Source organism: Austrofundulus limnaeus, unplaced genomic scaffold, assembly GCF_001266775.1.
Source record: "Austrofundulus limnaeus strain Quisiro unplaced genomic scaffold, Austrofundulus_limnaeus-1.0 Scaffold33, whole genome shotgun sequence".
In the NCBI taxonomy this organism is placed as follows: domain Eukaryota; kingdom Metazoa; phylum Chordata; class Actinopteri; order Cyprinodontiformes; family Rivulidae; genus Austrofundulus; species Austrofundulus limnaeus.
Window position 1 is genome coordinate 1,804,857 of NW_013952435.1, and position 22,908 is coordinate 1,827,764.

Below are 22,908 nucleotides of genomic sequence, written 5' to 3' on the forward strand. Positions count from 1 at the left end.
TTTTCTCCAACCGTAAACACTGAAAGCTCAAGGTAGAACTGAATGATCGGATTTATTCCACATATGAATGATGTGCATTTATAGTGATAAGCAATATATAAACTACGGTGTACGAGAGGATCGAGGAGAAAATTTAAGAAGTTTAGTGTTTATTTTTATCCTTCTGAAAAGTCAACAGCTGAACCAACAAATCACAACTTTAACATGAAAAAAAACTCCAAGGCAAATTATTATTTAGATTTTATTAATACAAACAACATTAGTTACTTTTTAAAGAACAATGCATAAAACTTCAAAATTGGCAGCAATACAGACATTTTAAAGGAGATCATTTTATAATAGTCATAAATCCTTCCAATTTCTAAACAACAAAATTAGCACAGACATGTTTTTAATCTTCATTGCAAAAAAACTCAATCACTAATTATTAAAAACATTAAACAAAGCAAAGTTTTAATAAGGAGGTAAGTAAAGAAAACAGGAGCAAAGAAACCCAGGTGTTTTAAAGATAAAATTCTAAGTGCAAAAAGCCGAGCAACAATAATATGACAAAGGCTTAAAAGAATAGAGAAACTTTAAAGTGGGTCATAGTTTTCCCTGTCATTTGGTTGTGAATTTATTCTTTCAACTGTCTTGTTGGGATGCACTTTTGCCATTGCTCCCAGTGAGGGAGAGAGTTTTCAAGCTGGGCGGTTCATTACAAACCATTCAGTCCTTGATCAGACGTTTGACAAGTGATTAATCAGGCAGGTGGCCTCAGCAGAGCAACTGAAAGTTAATTTCCACACTTCTGCATGCAGAGATGAATTTAAAGCGTGTTCAGACAGGGTGGCTGCCGTCACCACGCTTTCAGGGTGACCCCCGGCCCTCACGTTTGAGAGGATTACATCCAGCCCGACCGATCCGCCGCCGCAGTCGTCGTGCACCAGTATGCAGCGCACATCCGAGCACCGGCGAACAGTTAAATCATGGAAGTGGGGAAGGCGGGCTGCTGCCTTGACAAAGTGCAGAGCTGGGTGAAAGACGATGTCCTCCTGCACCAGACCCAGATGGCTATCTGTGAGGAAAAACTGGGCCATATGTTTGCCGCGAGTGCTGGTGCTGATCTGCACGGCGACACTGGCGTACAGCAGTAGCTGCACCTCGCCCAGAGCGACCGACGCCTGATTCATATTACAATAAATAAGATAAACCAAATCAGCAAAACTCCTCTGAAATCTACAGCAAAGGCTTAACCCGGCATCCAGCAGCAGGTCGGGCACACCGAGCTGACAGTCTAGCAGCAATTTCATCAGATCTTCATGCAGCAGAGCGTTCCGAGACACCCTGCAGTCCCCAGGACAAACAACATCAAGCATGGCCCAACACAGCTCTTTGGTAATCTGCTGGCAGTGGGTATAAACTCCCAGCACGCTCTCCTCAGTTGATCCCATTAAACGCAAACTTTGGCCTGCTAAACCAATCTGTATCTCCTTTAGCTGCAGCAAAGGGAGGTGATGGAACAGTAGCAGCTGACCAGAGTCAGCCGTCAACGTATAGAGGTCAGAATCTGACAAGATCAGGAGGCCAGGCTGAGGTTCAGGTTTGCTGCATTTAGCTACATTCAGCCAATAAAGAGATGCTCCCTGCTGGGAGGAAAACACTGAAGTGGAGACGATGGATTGTAATGTGTTCATCAGGTCTTGCAGGGGTTTATTTTGAAGGGTCAAGAGAGGATCAGGATATTCTATCAATGTTTGAATAGCAATGTGGACAGTTGAGTTTTCCAAAGCCTGATCTTTATTTTTACGTGTCTGCATAACTTCTGACTTAGTGATACGCATCAGCAGCAAAGGCTGTGTAATATTTTCATCTCCTTGTTCTACATGAACATCAGTCGCCCAGTCGCTCTCGTGTGTCGACGGCAAATCTTTCTCAGAGATTTGCTGCTTGTCATCTCGCAATTCTTCCTCCATAGCTTGTGCCGATGTCAGGGCTGGGAGTGGCGTGTTATCGGGATTAATGCAGCCTTGAATCATCCGAGCCGTCTCTTTGAGCTGAAGATTTTGAGTTATATTCGTCTGGACGTGCTGCGGGAGGGGCAGTTCTTTCACAGCAGAGAGATTGTGAAAATCCCCGAGAAGAGACGAGACGACGCACCTTCCAAACATAGAGAAGGCCCGGCTGCCTTTCACTGCAGACACAACGTTACTGTCTTTGACCAGAGAGATGACGTGTTTGGACCAGCGGGCACCCATTGACTGCAGTCTCACGTTTGCGGTTTGGTAGAGTTTCGAAGAACTCGTAAGGAGATGATGTGCATCCTGCACAAGCCAAGAAACTCTGCTGAGCAAAGAGCCCAGCCTTGACTTTTGAACTGCAGGTGCTCCTTTCTGTGTCAAATAAACTTGTGCAATATCCTCCAAACCTCCAGATTCAGTCGCCTCTTCACAACTGTACTGATCCTCAGAAGCTGTGTCTTTGGTCGGACAGCGGGCCGTCTCAGTGCTGAGCTGGGAATGAGCGCCGGTCTCTGGGAGGACCGTCGTGGAGCTACTTGCTCCGTTTCTCTGCAGGTGGGACAAGCTTTCTAATGAGCTCCCACCAGAGTCAGGTCTCCCCTTATAGTAGTCAGTCATGACACCTTGGATCTCATTAGCATTCCCTTCTGGCTTCATGCCACATCCATCACCTGGGCCCAGGACACTTGTCTGCTGGAGGCTGGCATCCCCTGACCCAACCTCTTCTCCATTATAACTTGCAACACCGGCTCCACTCTGAGCTCTCCTCTGTGGCCTCTCAGACATGAGCTCTGGCCCTGATTTATGACACAAGTCCCCCTCCTGCTCCTGGCCATCCCTGATGCTTACTCCACCTTGTAATGCATCTCCATCCGACTCCAAACCGGTGTGAGGGACAGGATCTCTTTCAGGAATGGCCTAGTTTATATTGTGCAGGTGGGTAAGAAAGGGGAGAGGGGAAAAATAGAAAAAAAACTTTCAAAGATGTCCACAAACTCTGTTTTATGCAAATAACTATAAATCTCTGGCATTACCGAGAATCATTTTAATTCAGCTCACATTAGAAGCAAATTTTTATTTATGCGTTCAATTATATTTGAAAGCACAAAGACAAAATGAGGGGAAATGAAGTGAGAAATAACAAGGTGCGTTTATAAAAACCAAAATGCTTGTGTGCATTCACTGCGCTGTGCTTTCACAAAGTGTCATTTCCTTTGAAACCCCTACAGAAGCACGTAAAAAGGGTTTGAATATGTGCATAATAAACACACATAACAAGCCCAGGGAAAATGTGTTTCATGGCTCATAAATCTGCATTGGGCCTGGCTGGAGAAGGCATTGACATTTGCTTTAAAAAAAGTTTAAATAAACTTCAACACTGGCAGAACTGCAATTATCTAACAAAATTGCGATAAAATGTTGTGCACAATAAAAATAAATCACTTTATATTTAGCTTTATACAAAAATGTAATTTGTTGAAAGTGAAATAATACATACTGTGGCCACGAGCTTCTCTGTTGCAGATTTAAGACAAACTTTAGGGTTTTTCGTCTCGCTCTCCTCAACCAGTGCATCCATCTGGATATGACGACTGGTGAACAAACGCAAATTAAAAACATAAATTTCACATTTTAGCAAAGAACAAAAAAAAGTATTTTGATAAGATGGAGGTGTGAGCACAATACTATTGTGGTTCTACTTTTTGTTGGCAGGGCCTTTTGTTTTCAAGAACAAATTTAATTATTTGATGTGTTGTGACACTGGAGACCCTGAACAGTTGGCAGTCAAAAGAAAAACTGCAATAACCCTCAAGACCCTCCTCTCACACAAAAAAAAAATCCATTAGATTTGAAAAGCAAACACCCCAAATGGCTGGATGAGATTAGAGACACTCTGCTAGCTGTGAAATTAAATAGAATCTGTGCATGTTGATTTGAGGATTTACATACAACACTCGGCACTCAAGAGGAGGGGAGCAGAAACAAATACGCAGCTCAAATTTTTCTTTTTTTTCATGAACAGCGAACGGCAGCTTTAGAAAAGCTTTGTGTGCATCAGCAGGTTGACAAAGGGCGACAGGAACAAAAGTAAAAGCGTTCACAACATCAACAACAGGGACAGAGCTCAGGTCCTGGTGATGATTAAAGGATTTCTRCAAATCCTGAGGATCAGTACTGAGAGTGTCCTGTACTCACTGATGCTYGTCAGCTCAAATATGAGGTTAACATAATTTGATAATTTCTCATTTTTTCCGCTCAAGATGTGCGTGGTTCACATACGAAGGGTTTAACTGCTAACATACGGCAAAACTGGCTGTTCAGAGAACCAAGGGAGGATAAGGAAAATATGTTGCCTTACAGCGCTCCATTAAAAAACAGACCAATGATTTTCAATCCTCCTTTTTCACATCTTTTTTTTTTTTTTTAAGTGATGACATTTAAAATCATTAAGTTGAGGTCTGAATTCTTCCTTATTGCAACTCCACAAGCCCCGGCCCTTTTTAGGCGCATCAGATAAACTAGCTTTGAGGCTGTCTCTTTAAATCCACGAGGCATTTYACACCCTGCCTCCCCTCCAGCATCCAGAGTGACCATTCTAACTTAGAGGCATTTAAGACTATAGCGATGCAGAARCATTTTTCAAATTGAAAGAGATAACAGAAGATGGACCCAGCACCAGGAGAAACTAAATTTAAAATTTTCTGCACTCTAAGTGCACAACAAAATGTGTTTACTGGCTAAAATGTGTGTTAAAATAAATGTGAAATTGACAAATTCCATCAATGTACATTTGATTTTTTTCTCCCTTAAATCTCACTTTAAATGTCAATTTTTAATCTCTGCATAACTTAAGTAAAACATAGGATATAGAAAAGTCATTAAGTTCCATTTTAACTTAATGAATATTCACTAAAACCTTTAATTAACATGACTAAATGAWTTAGCAAACTGTCCTGATTGAATGTTTGATATTTTTGCACCTTTCATACAACACCTCCAGAACAATATCCTTTTACTTCTGTTTAGAGTCAAGAAAATGTTAGAAAACCTGAACTGAGCAAATGTTTGATCACAAAGTAATTTGTAAATCTGGATATACATAAAATGCATGGATGCCCTCAGAGTAAGTTAGATTTTATGTTAATTGAATTACCTTCTGCCTGTTCTGACTGTAAAACTGGAGAAAATGTGAAATTCTACTGATGTACATCTTAACGGGCAGGCTGCTTTTGTTGCACAGGAGCACGTCCCCAAACAGCTGCAGGTCAGTTCGCTGATATCTGGTGTCACTCCCGTAGAGCAGCACATCTACAGCCGGCGTTTGAATTCAAATTATTTGCTCTTACTTACTGCTGAGGGTTATTTCCAAGATTATTGAGATCAATTCTGTCCTTGCTGCAAGGGAGTTTATGCAAAGCGAGGCAAGCGGAACAAGAATGGAATACATATACAAATGAAAAAGAGTGTTCCTCGCTGCTTACATTAAGAGCTTGAACAGATGATAGTTCAGTGTTGGAGGTTAGGGAAGGGAAATGAAGAACTATTGTTTAATATTTCATGATGCATGTTCAGAACAAAATGGACAACAGCACAGGAATCCAAAAAAAGTCAAACGCAGTTTGAATGAAGCCTCACAGCCTACAGTGGTTCTGTCGAGCTGCTGCAACCATCACTCCATATCCGGGGACTATTTCTCTGCTCCCAGCAACAAACTAAGCATTTCTGAAGCAGGATAATGAAGATGGCAGCTGTGCAAATGACAAACGGCAGCCTTACAGTAACAGAGTGTAATCACCCTTTCATATCTAAATCAAACAGAGGAGTGGACCTGGGCTGCAGGTATCTGAGTGAAAGCAGCAATAATCACGCGAGCAGAAAAGTTCACTTTTTTGGTAAGGGTGGGATATGCCGCAGTGTGGAGGAAATTACATGTCAAACCGCTCCACGTGCTGTAAAACATCAGGGTTAGCAGATCAGCGGAGACCGGGGGGGAAGTCTCAAATTGCTCCGTACTTCAGTCCGTGGTGAATCACTGACGAGAGAATTGGATTTTGGACACTAATTCAGTGAACACAGACAGTGACAGATCAATGAACTGTCACACAATTCCAAGGCCTTGGTGGGGCATAGAGATGTCATATGATGTTTGCAAGACTTTTGACAGGTATCCTGTTTAAAAAGAGCACAACCGCAATAAATTAAATAATCGAGTCTGGTTCTGATAAGATATTCAGACGTGGCTTTGAAATCCTTATGTTAATTACAGCCCTTAGGCRTTTAACTTACTGAAGCATTTAAAATAGTCCTGGAAGCATATTTTTAGAAATAAGAGTTTAAATGTACATCTGGGTTATTTAAACTATGTCCTGTCACTTCATTATCAGAATAATTACAGAAAAACACAAAAAGCAGGTATAACTTAAACTATAACTGGTTTAAAGCTTAGAAAACATGATTGCGATTATTGCATCAGTTGTCATAAATCCATGTTTTGTCCTCAGTGTTCAACAATCCATGTGCCAACTAGGCTTTTAGAGGAGTGCATGTCCGTCTTTTTGACAAATTTGTATCATTTTTGCATGCACGGTGTCTGCAATTTTATAGAATCCTTTCACAARCATGATAATGTGCACAGTGACGATGCAGTAAATACATTTTTGATGTTTTGACTGGCTTTACCCTGAAACAAAACCAACTTTGAAGTATTTTTACTTCCAGAAGCATTACACCTTACTGTTTTTAATATTTAAAGACAAAGTTGTGCTATTGTACTACATAAAGGTCTGACTGAAACTTATTTCTCACCAAGCAAACTCARTGCACTCAAACTTAAAAGCACAAAAATGAGGCCAATTTAGCAGCTTTAAAAACAAAAATCCAACCATCTACAAACCTAAATAAAGTCAAATATCGTGTGACAGTTCACAAGTCAAAGATTTAGATAACCCTGAAATAATCCATCCTGCAAGACTTTCATGTGTGCATTTGTAAGAGAAATAGGAAAGATCAAATCAGGGACAGTTTCAGGTGTAACAATGATCAGCAGCTACTCGTCACTGATTGGCTCTACAGGAAGTAGCTCTGATTGACTGTCAGGTGTTATTTCAAAGTCTCAAGTATTTTTCACAATTTCTGCCTTTTACCAAAAAGGTTCATATAACTTCCCCCCAYATTTCTGTTTTTGGCATGTTGCTTTAAAACTGCTTACACCGAGTTCACACCAATAAACTGCTACAGAATACTTTAAGAGCTGGAAAATCTTCCAGTAATTTAATCTTTAAGGKGTTTAATACGGACTTAAAAGCAGAAAAGCATTTGGGCCAAGTACAAAGTATGAATGATTTTTTTTAAACAATCACTGCATTATGAGAATTTGCTGGAAAGCTGAATTTGAAGTGCACTACAGTAATGCTGGGATTTGCACACAAGGCTGTTTTCACTACCTTGTGAACTGGAGGTGATTCGGGACATGTCCTCTGTTGCAGTAGACCTGCCTGATATGATTCTCACTCAGCACGAAGCACTACAGAACAGCTTTTTTTATTTTACATAAATGCTGCCTTGATTTATGGCTTTGATTTGCTCTACATACCTGACGAATGGTGCTCAATAAAGCAGGGATTTCAGAGACAGAGGCRGATGAGGCACAGTTAGTCGGAGAGCTACAGAAAATGCCAGCATACTGGATGTTTTACCCTGAATTCTGCTGCATCGCCAAGGACGGATTCTCAGTAGATATGGACAAGTCAGTCAAAGATGGACAGAAGGCAGGCATCATCTCTCTCTGCAGACAGAACAGGAAACAACTTAAGAAAAAAAGAATGACATCTAATGGTTCTGAATTATACACTCACTTTTGGTATATACTACATCAATAAACAGTATTCTTGACGATTTAAAAAGAATTGATACAATTTAAGGGGGAAGCTATATCAAAATATAGTTGGCCTAGTGGAAATTATTCAGCAATGATAAAAAAAAACCTTGAAGTTTAAGAATTAATCACCTGAAAGGGATAGTGTTGTCTGTACTAATAAAACTGAGTTGATGTTGAAGACGTGACGCTCTAACTTAGAATAGATATTTAAAAATTTATGTTATGGACTTTGAGATCACAAAGGGGTCTGAAAGCTTGAGCAACTCTTCGGTACATGTAAGAGTGGAGCCATTTTCAAAAACACAAAAGAGCACAAAACAGACAAACACTGAATGCAGCTGTAGCTTTGAAAATGGTACATAAAGTCAGTATTGTTTAAAGACAAAAAGTGCAAAAATGTCACTTTATTCTAAATAGATTGTGCCAAGTTAATATAAACGTTCACTAGGGGCATTTAGGCAGTAAATGAGTAGGATGCTGACTGGCATAAGAGTCTCAAATACAGGGCCGGCCCAAGGCACAGGCAGTGTAGGCAAGTGCTAAGGGCGCCATTCATCTAGGGGGCGCTATGAATTAAGGACGAAAAAATTAATTTATCAAAGTACAGTTAATTTAATCTGTTGAATACTGGTTACTCAGGTTTATGAACTTGTACCGTGGGTTTCTCTGCCTACTTTGTTACTACACGAGGTTATATAGTGCAGAGGAYGTTTTGTTAAAAAAACGATGCAGTCTACTGGTGCTCTTAGATAAAGTTCAGGTTTAAGACTAGTTTTAAGTGTTCTCCCTTCATAAAACACTAATTTTGGATTTAATTAAATCTCAATAATGTAGTCAAATGGCTGGAAAATGCATAGTTTTGGGTATACTCTACCTCTGGACCCCCTAGGACTGCTTCAGTCCACAGGTGCTAGTTAACCGAACATCTTGTATTCTGTTTCAAATACATTATATTAACTATTTTAGATTTTATTAGCCTTTATTGTCCCGCAGAGGGGAAATTGATTATCTGCATTTTACCCATCGCACATGTGAACACATGTGGAGCAGTGGACTGCCAATTACAGCACCACGACTCCCCTTTTAATTGGACAACCTACTTTCTAAAGATGAAAAAATTTAAACAAAAGACAAAGCTATTTAATTTAGTACGTTATTGCTTGTAAATTGATAGCAAGATTTTGAAAGTTGAACAAGTAGGGAGCCACCTAAAATCTTGCCTAAGGCCAGCCCTGCTTAGATAAATAGAAATACAGTTTTGTTTGTGGATGTTTTGGGTAGATCCTGTACCTGCTGGTTCTCTCTCARCTGGAAACCTTCAGTTGGGTGGTTAAACCGAAGCCTGGTCCCTCCTCCAAGCTGTATAACAGCACCTACAGGGAATCAATTAGTTAAAATGTATAAATACAGAATCAAACTACCAAGCAAGTGTCCAACAGTGCTTGGCAATAGTATCAGCTGCAATTTAGTCTTAAAAGGTGCTCAATGCAAATCTATTAGAAATGGTCAGAAAATAAAAATCTGCACATTTTTGTCCCTTCATATCAATGATTTGGTCATTAAATTAGGAGGAAATGGTCCAAGTAAACTTAAGGAGTTTTGTAAAGCTGCAGAGTTCAAGTAATAAGTGTGTCAGACGTGTGCTTGTATGGCTACATCTCTTGGTTCTCCTCTTTCAGTGCAGCAAATACTGATCTTGCCACCACTAATGACTTCAGACGACCGAGAAAGCACCTGAAAAAAAAAGCTCAAATAAATTCCACCTGCTGTTGGACTGAAAATTACTATCATTTGTTCAAGAAAATAGCTTCAGATGCATCCATTTCTGATGGGAATAGTGGATAAATTGAAAAGGTTCTAAAAAAGATGACTACAGCCCAAATCTGCACCGCCTGGTTTTGTGTGGAGTTTTTTTATCTCTCAAAAGCGACGCATTTTGGATGAGGAGTCAGGAAGCAGTTAAAGCTCCCAGCTACAGCGAGCAGGGTYCGCTCAGGGGGGGCAAGAGAGGTGGGTGCACGGAGTTTGAGCTCAACTCGCCTGCGTCCTTTGAAAGGTTAATGCTCAGCCCACTTCAAAACCTGTCGGCCCTATCAACTCCATCTGCCAATTAAATGGAGGGCCTGGGGTTTTGTCTAGAGCTTTGTCCAGGGCCCCATCGCCCTTCAAAATGTTTAGTAAAGAGAAATGGCATCTGCCCCGTGGAGAGCTGCGTTCACAATCCACCTGTGGCTCAAGTGCATTGCCGTGGGGAATTTGGGGAAACGAAAGTGGATTCTGTTTGCAGATGAGACGCGGTGATGTCATTCCGTCGCGATTATCAACTAACAAAGCAAATAATTGAGAATTCAAAAGAGAAACAGTTCGAGTTTGCTCCCTCGTGCTCATTTCTTGAAGAGGATTGGGAGAAAAATTGGATTTTGTGAAAATGCTCACCCTGAGTCAGCTGGCAGGGTTCTGTGACCACGGAGCCATTCACTGAACACAGTGCTCCATCCTGGGGGAACAGAGTCACAGTCCCAGCGCAGTTCTCCAGCACACAGTGTTCATGGAGGAGTCCAGGTCCATGAAGCACTACAATACAATCAAAGTTTGAATAAAGCAGCAGCTGGGCATACGGTGTGAGAAGCTGTACACTTTAACTCACCGATATCTTGACTGCACAATGCATCATCACTCCCAATCAATGTTCTGCCCTCCTGCAGAAAAGATTAAAAGATCATGACAAAAAAGCCGAGCTCAMTGGAGTTCAAATTAAATTTTCAAAAGACCCATTCACTTTCAAATAATAGAGGTTGATTCCAGCCCCGAGCAGGTCTTCATCAATGCCTATCAGATGAGGTAACTGGCAGTCCAAGAAGACTCTACTCCCCTCCTTTCTCAGAGCCACCGTCTCCTCCTGAGAAGAAAAAAAAACAACAAATACATTCAATAGCCTTTAGCTGGAATGGTGCACAATAAAAACGCTGACAGACATTTAATGGCAACCAGCAGAAAACTGAATTCTTTATGACTGCTCTTCCTCGCCCCAAGGCCACGCAGAATAGCAGCGTTCCAACCATGTGTCACCATGAAGCAGCGGAAAGGCTAACGGCAAGAAAGACGCCATAAATCATTCAGATTATGGTGGCGAGAGTCAAACTGTATATTGTGTTCAGCAAGCGAGACCGACGCAGTTCTGCTGCCCGCACACACACACACACACACAGATGAGTTGTATACCATACACTGTCACTCTTATTGGTACATTGCTACTGACACTGTGTGTTGCAATTAAAATATAGGAGTTTGCAATAAATAAAGTCAACTTCAAATAACAGCAACAAACTCAAGTAACTGCAAGAAAACTCTCATGAATCAGTGGATGGGTTGTAGTCAAACTCCAAGTAATAAGTAGAACTGATTGACTTTTAAAGTCTACCCTGTTCATGAYGGCTGCAACAGTTTTAAGCAACATTAGCAAAGAAAAAAGACCAACTTAAAATACTGATATTGAGATATTGGGCTAAAGTTCAATATGGTAGCAGCTCAGTGTCATCCTCAACACATTTTCTGAGTCCTTATTGCACTTTGCAAGATCTTTAAATATTACATAAGCTTTTGCATAGTTTATATTTACAAGCTTTCACCAAAATGGCTGTCAGTGTCTGTTCTAATCMTAAAACTCTGGTATGTAAGGTGGCAGGTAATGTGCATTCTTTATTTTGATTTTATTTGCTGCATTTCTGTAATGTCACAGGATGGTTAAACTGAATGCATGAGCTCCTACAAGGTGAAAACAAATGAGCATAAAATAAACGCTGTCTTGTTATGGATTGCATTTAAGTTTAATGGCACCAAATCTAGATTTAATTCTTGAAAAGCTTCTCTTAAAGTACCTGTAACATCAAATTTTAGAAAATGAATGCATTTTTGGAAAGAAAACATATTGCAAAAATAAATAAATAAAAATGTTCATGCTGCTGAGATGAACAGTTGAGATGTTTGAAGTAACAGGAAGTGATGTCAAAAGGGGAATGCATGTGAACACAGCCAACAACCCAGACTGTAGAGAATAATCTGACTATTCATCTCTCTGATATTGACTCAAACTTATCCAAAACAGAGTTCAAATGATGGTTCAATAAATACCAGGGAGTTCCTTTTCTTAATGAGTTCCCCTTTGATGTCATTTCCTGTTTCCCTTTGAGCCAATTTCAAAAGGAAAATAGGCCAGTTATGTGACAAAATGGGTAAAATCACACGTATAATGCCAAGTTCATTAAATTTTAAGATATTTGACTTGACTTTGTGCTTGAAGGGCATGTCACAAGCACTAAAAATGAAAAAAAATCTGCTGCTACAATCGCTTCACTGCCATCAACATTTGATGCTGTGAAAATATGGCTGTCAAGTTGTTACATTGTACAATACCATTCTTTAATAAAAAGATGTAAATGGTGCAGAGTGAATTTCATAATTAAACAGCTTTGATTGACCTGCAGTTTTAAGTCAAAGGGAACAAAGACTAGTACCAAAAACGAAAGGATGCCACGAAATATAAAACGTACCTCCAAGAAGCCCAAAAGCAGCAAGTCTCAAGTGAATTCAGAGAAACCGCTTTGCATAAACCGGCTGCCCTCACTTTCAACCTCCTCCCGCTTTATCGTATAGATTGGACCATGAAGTGAGAGACGTGCCCAACGCCGGCACCACCTCACTCATTGGCAGTTGTGAGACAGGAGAAATCCTTTTTTTTTCTAATGAAGAAGGAGAGGCATCGACCACAGCCMCTGTACTTAATTAAAAGGGATTTTTCACAGACTACATTAGAGGTGAGGAGCAGCCTGGCAGATTAATGCACTGTGTCACTTWCCTGAGACACGACCAACAGATGAGATCCTCATTTTCCTCCCTAAATGCACAGAAAGATGCTCTTTACCACACCCGGAGTAGTAAAAGGCAACATGACCAAAACAAATTCATAAAAATAAATAAAATGATTTGCTTTTAGACAGGAGCAGCTGGTGAACATGTTGTAATTAACAGTGGCCTCGACCAGAAGCCAAGCCTGGGCTGTATTTAGGCTTCCATTAAAAGCCATCATTTGTGGTTGAGTACAAGTTTAATTATTTTATTTCCCAGCCTTTTGGCAGTGCAGGTTCCCAACTTGGGCAGTACGAATTTCTAAACACACACTCCCGCACTAAGCCAGCCAGTCAACTTTCCTGACAGCCCGTCAACTCCGTCAAGCAGAACAATCTGCCAAGAGGACGGATTAGCTCTGAATCCAGAATAGAGAAAAATCTTAGTGTTTAAATTGCTGTGTCACATTAAAAAGGTTAATTTTCTTAAAAAGAGTTGCATTTATATCCCAGATTGCTGGTCTTCATGAAAGTGCAAACGACTTTCACATAAAGAGGCAATTACGTGATCAGCTTTTAAAAACGACAGCCTTTTTTGCCTGCAGTGATTGATTATAAAGCAATGTTAAAGAACTGTCACCTTGTTAACAGTCTTCCCTTTTTCCATTCTGTCAGTTTGTTACACGCAGGAGCTGAATCTTAAACAGAAACTTGTTGGTCTGACAGTAAAATAAACCGCAGTGAAATTAGTTTCAGATCCATTCCGCCGTGTTACGCAACTTGTGCTAAAATAAACTCCAAAAAAGTGTGACTTGAGTAGATAAAAACATTTCAAGGCTTCTTATCAGCTAAAATTATTCTGCTCCGTGTCTGACTTCTGCTGTCAGCCAATTGTCATTTTGCACACACGCCCAGTTCTGTCTGAAACGTCTGCAGCGATTCTTGTATTTAGGGTCATAAATTCAGCAAATGCTTTATTATTAAAGGCCTAGGATTCCTTGAAGAATGCAGATCACCTGCTAACTTTCATGTTGGAATGCTGTCCTATTCACGTCTGGTTTTTGTCTTWTATGCGTGCAATGATTTTTTTTYYCCCCCTCATACAAATTGTCTCACAACCTGGTCCCATACATCAGCAAATACGTTCCCAACAAGTCTCTTAAAAAAAGTTTTGTACATAAAAACCCTATGTTCACTACTGTAATTTCAATAAGTGCAAGATTCTGGACTTAAATCACTGAACCTTTGATCGTTTTCCAAGTCTAGTTTTAGGGTTTGAAATGGAGGTGTCCCTTCAGCTTTACACTTTTATTCAGAAGAACAAAACCAGAATAAAACAGATCTCAGACTAGAGGGGACTCAACAACCAGAACTGAGACTGTGACAGCTGTAGCATTTTTAAAATGAAACTTAAAAGTTTGGCTTAAAGAAAATCAGTCATGCATTCCTTCATAAAATAAGTCTATTTTAACCTTGTTTTAATCGATTGCCGTATTTGTTTTTTTGAATGGAAATCTAGCCGTTGTGCCAATTCTGGTGCATTTATATTCATAGCATATTGATTAATGTGCTTTCTCCTTTTAAATGAAAATCAGTTTAAAATTAAAAAGTTTTGGGTCAGTTTTAGCTACTATCACCAGATTTTAGCTAGTTATGTGTGTGTTTAAGTTTAATAGAATGTGGTGGCTACCTTGAGGTGGTTCACTCAAATTAGTTGTAGACGTGCATTCACATTAAAATCCAACCAGTGGTTCATGTAAAATTTATTACATCTAAAAAAAAAAAAAACATTTTCACTCTTGCACATTCAGCTGCAGGCGATAAATCAACTAAACAAATTTTTGGATCCAAGAAGAGGGCAGAAATTAGACTTGTTTTTCTCAAAGGTAACCAAATAACCAATTTCCTTCAATCAACTTCTGAAAGAACTAATTTTGAGTCGGGCTAAACTCACATGAGAAAAAGGCTGTTTCTGATAACACGGAAAACGATGTGAAGGTTATGAAACGCTATAAAGACTATGATGTAAAAGCGCTGACATTATGAGTCAGATTGACAAGAAGCAGAGCAAAGCTCAGAGCAATCACAGTTTAAGTTGTGCTGATTGCAGCATGTTTGGGAAACGCAAAGACTACCAGGATCAAAGAAAGCTTGTGCTTCATTTATCTCGCTGAAATGGAGGTTCCTCCCACTCTAAAGCATTACAAGAGGACCTGAAAGCAAGGCTGCGAGATCAGAACACACTTATGAAACGTAAAAACTTCTCAAATCTGTAAGCTTGTGCGTGTGTATAATACAAGCATTTATAACCCCGGAGTAGAACACGATTATAGTTTTCCTTCTTCCTGTCTTTTTTTTGTTCTCTCAATCTGTTACTGCCTCTGACTGGCGAAAGGCTGTTCTGGAATCTCTCTCATACTAATTACTTTCTCTTCGCCACATGCCCTGTAACCAATCTGGGAAGCTGACGCTGAATAACTTTGCATTCTAAATCTTTGAATACAGAAACCAAAATTCAGTTTACAACACTCTTGGTCAATTTGTTACTTTAAAAAGGCTCCAATGCAAATTTTTCCACAAAGACCCGCTCTTAAAGCTTAATTTAAAAAATAAAAATAAAAAAAACATCTTACACTCAAACATGGAGGCTGGATCAACACATGCCAAAGATTATTTGCTAAAAGACAACTTAAATCCTTTATTATTTTTTTTTTCCTTTTTTGTATCAACCATGTGCAAAATTTATACAAGCCTAAGCTGATGCATGATGAGTTTCTCTGCGCAGATATCTATGCAGCATTCCATGCAGGAATCCTGCTCATTCCCCGCCCCACCCAACCCCCACACAGGCTGAATGCAAATGCACGAGACGACAAATGTCAAATCCATGAAGTCATTCATCAAACACTTAGGGCTTCAACAACATCGGTGGGGCTACCGGTCACCAGACAGTGACATTTTTACCTGGGTGTCACATTGCATCATTCATTATAACTGAGACACCCGTGTGGATGAGAGCAGCTCTAAACTAAAAATGTCTAGCACTCCTTTAATGCATGCATGTGTCCCACCATTCTTCATGCAAGTATTTTAAATCATGTCATTTAATGCAATATGAGGTCACACTCAATGTATTGTGTATGAGTCACAACTACAGGTGTAGGAAAATATTGATACACTGAAATATCACTATTTTATTTCCTGATGCATGTTTGTGCTCTTTATACTAAGGTTTTTTTTAAAAGMCTAAGAAAAAACAGCAAACAWTGCCTTGCTTATAATATCGTAATACATCACGATATATCGCAATATATCATAACATGTACCATACCACCAAATCCTTGCCAATAAACAGGCCAGGCTACTACCAAATCAAATTTTAGCACAATAACTGAGTTATAACCACTTTGTGTTGTTAAGGTCAACTTAAATTGCGTTGTCTCCAGATGTTTTAGTTGTAAGTGTGCATTCAGTTATTACTGAGAAATACAYATTGGTCAACATTAGCGCAATGCAAACATGAACCTTAGACAAGCGTTACACATCGGTAAAGAATGAAATGAATTTATTTCCAAGTCTATTTATAACTTACTCCWAAAAGATGTCAAACGATTTCMAATTTTGTTTTTAAAAGCAAACTTTGGCCTGAATCACTGCAATGTTTTGCTTAAATCTTTAGCAGAATTGAGCAAAACACTCAGYACGCGTTAGGTGCATTGCTCAGCTACTACCATGCCAAATTTTAGCTCAGTCATTAAAGTTAGCTGAATAATGGCCATTTTTGTTTTGGATAATGCTTATTAGCGAAGGTCTTGAACGGGGTTGATGTAGATTCACAATCCATTTATTTCCAGAAAGTTTCATTAAGTTCCATCGACTGAGTCTTGTTTTTCTAATTGCTAACTGCACAACTAAACACACGCGTGGGCAAAAAACAAAAACATCTACCCCCCTCGCCTTCAGCAGTAATGGAGGTACACGTTTCAGTTCTGCAAGGAGATGGRCAATGCTGCCTCTGAGCAAGAACATGAAAACAGATTTGCACAACCAAAACTTTAATTAATATGCTGGACATTCAGAGACCAAAGCGCCATATGTCAGTAATCAAGATCTCCTAATTAGGAGCAGGGACAGCAGCTAATGAGCTCCAATATGGGCTCACAAATTTAGGCTGTCAAGCCACGWAAGTCACCTGCTAATCATGCAGAACACGAGCACACCTCGTTTAAAATCAACCCTGCAACATTTTGTTTTAAAACCTTAACGAAAGCCTGGTGCAGAACCGTAAAGGAGTTAAATCATGGAAACGAAAGCATCTAGCCAACTTAACTTCACATAACTTTCACAATAATTTAACAAGCGCTAAAGAATTCATTAGCAGCTTGGACGACAGAGCAGTCCCTTCCATACTTTCCTCTGACTGGCACACTTCACAGCTTGATGCATAATGCAACAGGCGACTTCGCTGAACGCAGCCAGTTCCAAAAAGTGACATTTGGTGTTATTTTGGAGGTTGGGCAACATTTCAAGTGAAGAAAAACGTTCGGTGTAAAATTCAAAGCTGGCAACAATGGCATTGTGTTGTTAAAACCTGGAAGTGGGGGTGTTTCTRAGACGATGCCACCCTGTTCTGACTTCAAAGATGACGTTCTGATCATTTACATCTCTTCCTCTCGCTCTCCAAACACTTCCTCACATCATCGCTAGAACTGCAACAACTTGGGTTCTAAATGTGACTGAAATCCAAACAAAAAAAAAAAAAAAAAATCAGATTTAACTGCATGTTCGACCCCATCCATGATGTGGTCGTTCACAAGGCTTATAGTGACCCCTGCTGGCAGGATAAGGTTACTGCAAGCAGAAATAATGAGCTCAGATATTACCTGAATAGTGTGTTCAGGCTTACATGTAAATGTTTTAAATTTCAATTTCATCAGTCCTCACAATTGGTAGTAAGATACTTAAGGTTCCTGTCATTTTAAAATTTCAGACTTAGTAGGAACAATGAAAACCTCAACAAGCAACAAAAGTTTGTTTATATTTTATCTGTTCAAGATTCAAACAACCAGGATAACAAAGCTAAAGCTCAAAAGTTACAATGCAAAACTAAATCATGAGCCTGATCTCATTTATTGTCCCAACTGTTCACTGAATGGTTCCACCTGAACGACGAACAGGTTGAATATCTAAAAATATAAAACAAACTGATATAATCTGATGTTATTGTGTGAGCTCTGTACCTGAGCAGCTTCTGCGAGCAGCACCCTGAGCCGGGTAACCTCAGCCTGCAGCTCTTCGATCATCCTCACGCTGCCGTCTTCTTTCACTCTGGGTGTGTTCATGATACTTTTAGCACGAGTTGCGTAGCGCATAGTGTTCAGAGTCTCCATGTAGTTCGAGTCGGTGGGGGAAATGGCTGCCACGTAAAATTACAAATCACAATAAAATAAACAAGTTATCCACCTTTATTTGACAGAGTAGGTAAAGAAAAGGATCAAAAACTTTCTGAGGGCAGCTTTAAAAGGTCTTCATACTTGCGATCATTGTAGTGATTGAGTTTCCACCGAGGCTGTCTTTTAGCAGCCATGTCAGCACAGAGTCTTTGTACGGAATAAAGATCTGCTTCTGTTTTGCTGAATGTTCGCCCATATTAAGGTCAGCTGTGAGGTCAAAGAAAAAACACAATGAAAACGAAAAGAAAAAGGTTTATGACTCAGGAGAGCAGAAGCAACATGAAAAGATTCATTTTTAAAGCTCTGTGGATCAATATTTGAAAGGGTCTTCAACCAATAAAAATTATTTTGAGCTTCAGTATTTGACTTTTTCTTCAATTAGGAATTAAAAACTACTTTAAATTCTGAAATAATTCTACATTAAATTAAATATTGCAGTCATAAAAATGATCTGAGCAGATTTATCCCATCCTAGCTGATGATTCGTCACAGAGCGTCAGGCGTGACTGTTTTTACCCAGAGCTGAGATCACACTCCCCAAGGTGACCAGGGATTTGTTGATGTTGGCGCCTTCCTTCAGCCGGGTGCCTGTGGTGTGTGTGGCGTCAGCTCGCTCGCTGCCTGCCAAGTCTACCAGGTGGATCTTACTCAGTCTCTCCCGTGGCAACTCCGCATCAAACCATGCCTGTGGTACGAGGGGAGAAAAAAAAAACACATATTTCAGAGCAACTTTGTTACAAAGATCCCGAGAGGCAACATCACAGGGGAACAAATCAGTACAGACATGTTAATGCTAGAAAACTAAAACAAAATATTTTACTCCCGTTTATCCAGTTAGTGATCTTTTACTAGGATATTTTAATTTCCTGCTAAAGTGTAGTGTGAATGCTTAATGTGGAAAAGATTTTTGCTGAATAACTGAACAGCTTAAACTAGCTTTAAACAGTAGCTAGAATTAACAGAATGAGCATGTTCGCTGAATTAAGCAGAAAAAAACTGAAACACTAAGAGGTTAATTTAGCTGAAATAAGCTCAAATTTGCTAAAAAAAAAAAAGTTCCTTAAACACACAGAAAACAGCTGAAATTGACAAACAGCTAGAAGTATGTGTAAACAGCAAAAAAAGTTTAAATTAAAAGAAAATGTAAGAATGAAAGCTAAAAAGCAAGAGAGAAAAAAGCTGTAAGAAAAACCGAAGCTGAAGGAAGCTGAAATTAGCACAAAAGTGGAAAAAAGTAGAAACAGAACAAAAAAAGGTCAAATGATAAAAAGATTCATAAACATTTTTAAAAATGTTTTAAATTGAACGCTCTGAGGAAAAAAAAAGCTAAATATAAATTACTGAAATACAAAAAGTCATAGCAGGCCTGTCCTGCAAGAGCTGAATGTACAAATGACAGAAATAGCAGAAGATGCTAAAAAGCTTGCAGAAGAAAAAAAATGATTAGTTGTGTGAATGCTTTATAAACATTCACACAATAATTATCACGTGTCTGAAAACAAAGCAGCAGTGATTTTTACCTGCATGTTGTGGGAATATTTTATCGCTGTGGTACATGTTTCCACTCATGCATCTTCAAAAGAGCATGTTAAACTTGTGCATTTAAATGTGGCACAGTTAAACTGTTAAAATTGTTTCATTTTGATTACTGAACTGTAATCTGGCTCCTATAAAAAAAAATGCAAATACTTGATAAGAGCAATCAAAGTGTTTAAAGACAGCAGCTCACCTGAGTGAGCATGATTGTGAAGATGGCGTGCGAGCGGCTGCTGAAGTCGTTCATGCCCGTGCTCGAGACGGTGCGGTTGGCGTTCCCAAAACTGATCAGACCCTCCACGTCTCTGATGCCGTGCACCATGTGCTTCGACAGATCTACAAACAAGTGTCTCGTATTTTTAAAACGACTCGTAAGCTGGACATGAGGATCAAAAGATAAATATATTACTTTCCACACAGGGTCCGTCAGTGGGGTGCTCCCTCACTTTCAGGCCTCCACCATCTGTGCACGGAGATCTCCTCTTCAGAAGGTCCTGCACACGCTCATTGTAGATCTCCAGGTAGCTACAAAGAAAAATAAGAGAAAAAAAAGGATTGTTTTGGATTGTCATTGTTTGCAAATGCAACAAAGCCAAATATGAAGGAGTTATTTTTACAGTCAAATATGAAAAGTTGGTTCTGGTTGTGCTGACACTGAACAAACRGTAATTATATGCAAAGATCAACATCGGAAAAATAAAAGTAAATCAAAGTGATCGTTTCAGTGCTAAGAATCAAAAAAAGTGATTACAAAAAGCTTAAAARCTTAAAATCATATTTTGGAAATGTTCGCAGCTAGTATTTACCATTTTTCTGCAACTTTATAAAAAAGGAAATTTACTTTGGTGTCATCTTATTTCTAAATTTTGAGCCATTTTCAGCAATTTCACATTTTAAGTTTAAAATATGAGCTTAAAAAGGGGCAGATAAAGAATTTTTTATCTTTTTGCACACTTAATTTTTTAATGAATGAAATAAATTTAAAAATGACTAATTTATAAATCAATAGTAATCAATAATACTGAATAAAATACAAACAATGCTTTTTAAATTAGCATGAATCCGCTGGGATCAACAGGACGATAATTTGTGCCTCTACTGGTAATTTGAGGTTCTAGTGTTAAGAAAATCACACTAATCAATAAAACCAAAATATTTATGAACTAGAAGAATACACAAACAGATTAAAGCTAAAATACTTTTGATAAAACAGAAGAGACAGGTTTATTTCTTACACATCCCCATATTGCCTAAAAGGAGAACAAACGATACAAATCCTGACTTTTTTGTAGCGATCTCTCATTGGAGCAAGGTAAAAATGTATCAAATATCCATTTAAATTAAACGCATTTAGTCCAACTGTCTCTCCTGCAAACGTTTCAGTCAAAACGTGTTCAGCTGCCAACACTCTGCAGGAACCTCCRCCCAGAGACACTTGGCACAAGAGCAGCTTCAAAAACCTGTCTGCTGCTACACAGCATCTACCTTTAACCTATTTATTTATAGGACAGACTGAGTAAATCTTTATTACATTTTATTCTCTGGACTCTGAAGTACTCACAAATCATTTCATTGCTCAATAAACTGGATTCATTTTTTACTAAATATTGATTTAACGCCTCTAGATGCTCAATCGTTCTGGAGGATTTCATTTTTTCTTTTTAAGAAAAACTTTACTTTTCCTTTTATTGAAGATGGTTTCGTAAATTGACAATTTAACTGGGGCTTAATTATGCATGCATGATGACAAAAAAATTATGCATGCATGATGGAATAAAGGCCTGGCWATCCTTAAAATATAAATATATCACACCCAAATGGCTACAATTGCATTCCTTTTAAGGTTTTAACAAAAGTACAGATATGTGGAAGACTGAAACTCAGAAATGTATAAATAGACCAATAAATAAATATACACTTAAAAAACAATTCAATTAAGAAAGGAGAACTTTAACTTGTGTTCTATAATTTAATTAACCTTCATGTTTACGTTTCCAGCTTAGTTCCAACAAATTACACATTTTAGATCATTTAAATTTTTACCGTTTTTAATTTTTTTTTTAATTTTTCCCTTTACTTGTACATGCATTTGTTTAATATCATTTTATGTAATTATTTTTTATAATTTTCCCCATAAATCTTTTTCCATGTGTTCTTGCATTCCTTAGTTTTTACTTTACCTTCTGTATTTCTGCCTCATAATGCAAATAAGGTGGGCGGAGCTTCTTGGGTCCTCTCCTATTGGTTGACAGGAAGTAGCAGGAACTATGTGCTGCCTCAATTTTGCTTAAAGTTTAGTTAAAAACAAAGACAAGAAGGAAAACACGTGCCTATTTTCTTATGCTGTAAAGTATATAATTTATTGGAACTAAGCAGGAAAAATAATATGAAAGCCAATTAAATTAACAAGGTAAATTTCTTTTAATTGGTGCAATTTMATTTATTTATTGGTCCATTTATATATTTCTGCTTTTCTTTCTAATTTTGTTAGTTTCAGTCCTCCATACAGACATGTGTTGTAAAAGACATCAAAAACAACAATGACTCATAAATATTGTGCTAAAATCTGACAGTAGCTGAGTCAGCAGGCTGTGGCGGCCATTTTGAACTGGATCAGTCRGACCACTATTTCGCTGGATATTTTGCTAACAATCAGGAGCTTTTATTAAGCCAACGGTGGTGGCTGTGATTCCGTCATACCTGACCTCCGTACGGAAAGCCACGGTCCCACTCTTGCATCTGTTGGATATCTCCGAGAACAAGCCCTCGCAGATTCGTGGGATCAAACCTTTATCCGCCTTTAAATTAAGAACAAACAAAGCGTCCTCTTCACAACCCTCAGAAATAATGAAGTGCACACTCAAAATGACAATTACATTTAGATCCCATTATGTTCTCTTAATCTGAGCGTCCGCACCGCGCAGAGACTGCTGAGCAACACAAACATCAGCTCATCTGATACGGAGTCACTGAAGCATAAAAGCAATCCCAGTCTGAACTGTATGCTCTCTTGTTTTTAATTACAAAGTAACAGATAGTAAGCATTAAGAGCCGTATATAATTATCTCTGATGTTGACAGCAGCTCTGACAATGACCTTGCATAAGCCTCACTCGTAATGTAAAGTTTCCATTGCTGCACAGGGTGTGACAGAGAGTGTGTGTGTGTGTGTGTGTGTGTGTGTGTGTGTGTGTGTGT

General features: G+C 38.9%; 1 protein-coding gene across 1 annotated transcript in view; it reads right to left on the reverse strand.

Annotated features, from left to right (window-relative positions):
* Positions 1-227: 227 nt before the first annotated feature.
* The window catches only part of kif16bb (kinesin family member 16Bb), a 26,391-nt gene continuing 3,710 nt past the window's right edge, over positions 228-22,908 (reverse strand). Inside the window, exons 5-17 of the mRNA XM_014005965.1 lie at positions 22,412-22,509; positions 20,121-20,236; positions 19,905-20,047; positions 18,692-18,860; positions 18,257-18,382; positions 17,963-18,138; positions 10,658-10,777; positions 10,526-10,577; positions 10,315-10,452; positions 9,169-9,251; positions 7,697-7,785; positions 3,499-3,592; positions 228-2,918 (exon numbers count right to left, since the gene is read on the reverse strand). Coding sequence (XP_013861419.1) covers positions 720-2,918; positions 3,499-3,592; positions 7,697-7,785; positions 9,169-9,251; positions 10,315-10,452; positions 10,526-10,577; positions 10,658-10,777; positions 17,963-18,138; positions 18,257-18,382; positions 18,692-18,860; positions 19,905-20,047; positions 20,121-20,236; positions 22,412-22,509 — 3,603 coding nt within the window. The 3' untranslated portion in view covers positions 228-719. The remainder of the gene's footprint in view (positions 2,919-3,498; positions 3,593-7,696; positions 7,786-9,168; positions 9,252-10,314; positions 10,453-10,525; positions 10,578-10,657; positions 10,778-17,962; positions 18,139-18,256; positions 18,383-18,691; positions 18,861-19,904; positions 20,048-20,120; positions 20,237-22,411; positions 22,510-22,908) is intronic.